Raw genomic sequence first — 6,000 nt, forward strand, 5'->3', positions numbered from 1 at the left:
AGCGTGTGTCTCACTGTCTCTTGTCTGTCTCAGGTTTGACATTGTCCTGATGAAGGAGGGCAGGATGAAAGGACAGGCGTTCGTGGGCCTCCCCAGTGAGCTCAGCGCCCAGAAGGCCCTGAGAGACACCAACGGATACGTCCTCCACGACAGGCCCCTGGTGGTGGTATCCTTTACATTTACAACCTCCACGACAGGCCCCTGGTGGTGGTATCCTTTACATTTACAACCTCCACGACAGGCCCCTGGTGGTGGTATCCTTTACATTTACAACCTCCACGACAGGCCCCTGGTGGTGGTATCCTTTACATTTACAACCTCCACGACAGGCCCCTGGTGGTGGTATTCTTTACATTTACAACCTCCACGACAGGCCCCTGGTGGTGGTATCCTTTACATTTACAACCTCCACGACAGGCCCCTGGTGGTGGTATCCTTTACATTTACAACCTCCACGACAGGCCCCTGGTGGTGGTATCCTTTACATTTACAACCTCCACGACAGGCCCCTGGTGGTGGTATCCTTTACATTTACAACCTCCACGACAGGCCCCTGGTGGTGGTATTCTTTACATTTACAACCTCCACGACAGGCCCCTGGTGGTGGTATCCTTTACATTTACAACCTCCACGACAGGCCCCTGGTGGTGGTATCCTTTACATTTACAACCTCCACGACAGGCCCCTGGTGGTGGTATCCTTTACATTTACAACCTCCACGACAGGCCCCTGGTGGTGGTATCCTTTACATTTACAGCCCTTGAAATAGCAGATCTACAAGTGTATTATTTATAGGAGTTGAGGCCCCTGCGCTAGACACATTTGTACGTGTGGTAGACATGGTGGTTAAAAAAGTGATGCATTGTTTTTACCCCGAAAAACACAAAACAAAAACGGAACATAGAAATGTAAATATGGACATATAAGCTTTGTTTCCCAGACAGCGATTATAAGTACCGTAGTCTTAAGGGTTGGAGATTTAAAACGCTGATGCAGAGAAGAACAAAAAGAAGCAGACGACCCCTTTGAGATTTAGCAGGATTATTGTGTTTAGTACGGAGGATTTGGGGGAACACGAGGAGGCAGAACTACAGACTCACCCCTCAATCTAAACTATGTATGGAATGCACTTCCCGTTGCAGTCAGAACTACAGACTACAGACTACAGACTACAGTCTGACTACAGTCAGAACTACAGACCTCTTCAGACTCCATCTTTAGCCCGCAGCGCTTGCTAATTTGATCTGTTCCATCTTAGTTGGAAGAATTTATGTTGGTTGAAATCGGGTGATATTCTGGGCCAGATCTGACCTAGTCTTGGTCTGACTTGACCTGGCCCCAATTCCTTATGAATCCTGATGACAGTTTGTATGTGTCGACCACGTGTTGCTCTTGCTTACTGTACTGTACTGTACTGTAAATGTCTCTGGATTCAGAGCTGAACTGTAAAGGACCTTAACCGTGAGCCCACAGCAGTTCGCCAGGTCAGCGAGGCCCAAGGCAGACGCCGGAGACGCCAAGAAGGGAGGGAGGAGACGCTAAAGGTATATTAAAAAAACATCTTTTGATGATCTATTAAAAAAATATATATACATTAAAAAAAATGAAATTAACCACTTCAAAGTAACTGTAGTTTGTTTTCAAATACATGTAGTGGAGTAAAAAAGTACAGTATCTGGCTCCCTCTAGTGGACTAGAAGTAAAAAGTATTGACCATTGGAAATGCTCTAAAGTATAAAAATGTACTTACAGTTAGGGATGCACCATTAATAATCAGAGGCATAATCGGAATCGGCCATAAAAAAATACCATATCGGAATGGTATCAATATAATACAGATTAATCTGTTTTCACCAGCAACATTATTTTTAAATGAAAAGGTAAAATATTCATCAATGAGATCGATATAAATCAAAGGTGTCTAAGTACCTCTAGTCTGGAACAAAAGACAAATTAAATGTGAATGTGTGTATAATGTTTATATCTCATTCAGTTGTGAAAACAGACACTCGGAGAAGAGTACAGGCTATTTATTGATTCATTGATTGAATACTTTATTAACCCGTTCTGACCTGAGATCAGATTCTAAAAATGTTCTCCTACATCCTGACTGTTTTCTGACAAAGCTATGTTTCTATATGTCAGTGGTTCTTCGATTTTTCAAAAATAGCAGAACTACAAGCAGTGGCGCGCTATGAGCTTGTAGATCAGATATGACCACCCTGCAAATAATGGGTTATCGGTCATAATTTCATCATCGTGCAGCCCTACATTACAGTAGTTCCTTTCCACCACTGTTAGTTTGATTGATTGATTGAAATATTTATTAACAGTTTTTCAGAATTACAGTACATTTCAAGCACAAACTCGATACAAAGGCTGTTAACTGTGAGTGGACGACCCAATTGATAAAAAATAAGTTAATTAAGTCCTTGGCAGACATTGAGCTAAGCGTTACACTTGTTTACAACAGGGTCCACCTTGTTCAATTCATCAAAACATTTAGAGACATACAAATAGACACTTCTATAATAGTCAAAGAACAGAACAGGAATTCATCATAAAGGAGGTAAAAAGGGAAAATAAACATATACAGTGTGGGGGGGGGATTCAGATTTTACGGGGGCCAGTTTGGAATTGCAGCCGTCCGTAGGTGCCCTTTGAGAGCGGTTTTGAAGGAGTCAAGGGATTCACATGTCTTAATGACTGTTGGTAGGGCGTTCCACATTTTGGTGGCATAGGAGCGAAAATAATTTAGTCCCTTGTTTGTGTTAGAGGTCATTCTGATGCTAACCAAAACGTTAGAGGCCATTACGTTAAAGGAGAATTCCATACTAAAAGGCTTTCTTACCTTTATTTGTAGTTGTCACGTCCCCACCAAAGAGGTCCAGGTGTTATTTGTAGTCGTTACGTCCCCACCAAAAGAGGTCCAGGTGTTATTTGTAGTTGTTACGTCCCCACCAAAGAGGACCAGGTGTTATTTGTAGTTGTTACGTCCCCACCAAAGAGGTCCAGGTGTTATTTGTAGTTGTTACGTCTCCACCAAAGAGGACCAGGTGTTATTTTGTGCAAAAGTGCATTATTGGCTATTTCTCCTACCATAAGCCCTAAATGAATTGCATTGAATTGAATGGGGCTATGGGGTGTTGTGCTAATTTGCTTATTTCCATCGCTCAAAATTAATATTTTTTTGTATATATCCTCTCTTCATAATGTAAATAATATCCCAAGCGGCACACTTTACTACTTATCTCGATGGAAATAAGCGAATTAGCACAACACCCCATAGCCCCATTCAATTCCCATTCAATTCAATGCAATTCATTTAGGGCTTATGGTATAGGGAAATAGCCAATAAGGAGCTTTTGCACAAAATAACACCTGGACCTCTTTGGTGGGGACGTAACGACTACAAAGAAAGGTTAGAAAGCCTTCTAGTATGGAATTCTCCTTTAAGAGGTCATTCTGATGCTAACTAAACGTTGGAGGTCATTACGTTAAGAGGTCATTCTGATGCTAACTAAAGGTTAGAGGTCATTCTGATGCTAACTAAAGGTTAGAGGTCATTCTGATGCTAACTAAACGCTGCACATGCTCTTACTGTAATTGTAACTGTTGGCTGTGTTCTTGTTTGCACTTTATTTATCGAAGACGTCAACCCTTTGTGACGTTGTGGCTCAGCAAAGGGACCGTTTCAGTATCCTTGTCCTGTCCATATCCTTTTGACCAGAAGATTGTATCATTTACATTAAATGTAACCTTTTTTAATCTGAACGCATGTAATTATTAAAACTGCAACATCTGTAAACAAGCGTGTGCCATGAAAGTAGGGAGGGGGGGGATGGGGAAAACGAAGGGGAAATAAACAACATTTTCCAGTCCTGTAAAAAAAAAGTTTGGAATTTATCAATTTATCAATGGTCCTGGAAGAAATTGTTGGCTGCAGCATTGTTTTTTGGCTATCCACACTTTTCCTGGGCTGTGTGTGCTCCAGTTCCTGTTGATTTCATTGGATATCATTGGTCATCTGACCAGTTTCATTGGCTTTCATTGGATCAAATCGACAGGAACTGGAGCACACACAGCCCAGGAAAAGTGTGGATAGAGTGCCGAAGTCCTGACGTCACTCGCTCATCTGGTCCTGCCAGGTTCACGGTAGTAATTTCTCTATAGAGAATAACATGGGCTCATCTTAAAATCGTCCCATATAAGCGTTGGTGGTCCAAAAATAAACAAACTCTCTGCGTTATTGTCGGGGAGGTGTCTCTCTGTATCGTTTGCGACCGTCAGTCACTCATACAGTCTGCTTCTAGTGAAAATGTAACTGCCGGTAATTCAGCAGCAGTAACAATAGCGTTTTCTCTCAGTCAGTTGATTCTTCATATCCACGTGAGTGAAGCGGACGGGGTGACATGGTCATTTTTCAAACATAGTTATTAATATGAGGCGATCTAAAATCCCTCCTATGGGGATTACGACGATGCAAATAAAAAGTACATGAACCTGCGCCCTCTACCGATATTGACGTCATACTTCGGCGCTCTATTGATTTTGTTAATAAAAACACAACTTTTTCCAAAACATGTCTAACATTACACGAAACATGCAAGATAAGTCGTTATTGTGCCAAACGAGCAGCGTGATCTACAAGCTCACGACGTGCCGCAGCGTGATCCAACATTATATTTATCCCATTCTGACCTGAGATCAGATTCATACGAGGTTTCCACTGGACACACACTGGTCTGATGAACCCATTCTGACCTGAGATCAGATTCTAAAAATGTCAGTCGTTCTTCGAATTTTTCAAAAATAGCAGACCTACAAGCTCGTATCGCGCCACTCGGTGGCGCGCTACGAGCTTGTAGATCTGCTGTTTTTCAATAGGTAAAGCATAACATGATGCTAACACCAAAATGGGTGCCCGGTCAGAATGGGTTATATTCCAAAATGTGGAATATAATGATTCTATATTCTATGCTTTATTGTTGCTACACTGCCTAACTTTAATAGAAATGTATTCTAAGTTACTATTCATTTAATTAATTAATGAATAGTAATAGTAAGAAATATATAGCTTTTAAAATGCACAAAATCTCGCAATTTATAAATTGGAATAATAATTAATTAATGCGGTTGGATATAACGGGTGGATTATTAATATGCAAACGTGGATGCGGGTGACAGAAAAGTTCATACGTATAGGTGTCTAATTGATATATAGGCCTAGAAATTAATTGGGTTCAATATTCTGGAAAAGTTTGGGGATATTCTTTTGGGTGGGGGGTTGGGGTGAATTCATTGGTAAAAAAATGTGTGGGAACTCTGATGGTATTTTGGAATGTGTAAGACTTAATTTTTTACAATACCCTTTTTCTTGTCTTGTCTGACTCTGACTTGCAGGTTTACAATCGCAGAGGTGATGGCTTATCGGAAAAGGCTATCATTTTTGTGCGTGTGTGTGCTTTATTTTTGTTTTGGTCTAGTGTTTTGTTTAAATAAAAACTTTTAATTCAAACATCTATTTGACATTCCGCCCTTTTTGTCCCCCGTCGCCCCCCTTCCCACCCCGTCAAGTCAAATGATGGTAATTGTAAACGGTGTGAAGGTGTTGTCGAGGAGGACGAGTAGAATCCATCTATCGCCACCTCTCTCTCTCTCTCCTTCATCACAGATTCATTTCAGACGGACGAGTAAATATAGAGAGAGATGGGAAAATGTATTTGAGCTCTAGCCCTTTGAGACCTGGAAGGCATCTGTGTCTGCTCTTAGCTTTTAACCATTGTTTTAAACTTTAATCATGATAATAATACAACTTCATTTGTATTGCATTTTTCATGACATGAAATGCAGCTCAAAGTGTCAAAGAAAGAAAAGAGCAAAGCATAAAACATGTAATAAAAATAGCAGTAATGCGATACAGCGAGGACATGAATACGCTGTTTTTATAGCTGTTGAAAGATCGTGAAAATGTGTCTCACGTCTTATCAATATAATTAT

General features: G+C 40.9%; 1 protein-coding gene across 2 annotated transcripts in view; it reads left to right on the top strand.

Moving 5' to 3' along the window:
- Nucleotides 1–5,503, top strand: part of rnpc3 (RNA-binding region (RNP1, RRM) containing 3) — a 37,960-nt gene extending 32,457 nt beyond the window's left edge. Inside the window, exons 14-16 of one of the 2 annotated variants that reach the window (XM_080794339.1) lie at nucleotides 34–166; nucleotides 1,474–1,544; nucleotides 5,404–5,503. In XM_080794339.1, coding sequence (XP_080650465.1) covers nucleotides 34–166; nucleotides 1,474–1,542 — 202 coding nt within the window. In that variant the 3' untranslated portion in view covers nucleotides 1,543–1,544; nucleotides 5,404–5,503. Of the gene's footprint in view, nucleotides 1–33; nucleotides 167–1,473; nucleotides 1,545–3,651; nucleotides 3,826–5,403 lie in introns of those variants that run through there. The other variant, XM_080794338.1, reaches the window with a different exon arrangement.
- Nucleotides 5,504–6,000: the final 497 nt, after the last annotated feature.

Source organism: Protomyctophum bolini, assembly GCF_963924005.1.
Source record: "Protomyctophum bolini genome assembly, chromosome: 21".
NCBI lineage: Eukaryota > Metazoa > Chordata > Actinopteri > Myctophiformes > Myctophidae > Protomyctophum > Protomyctophum bolini.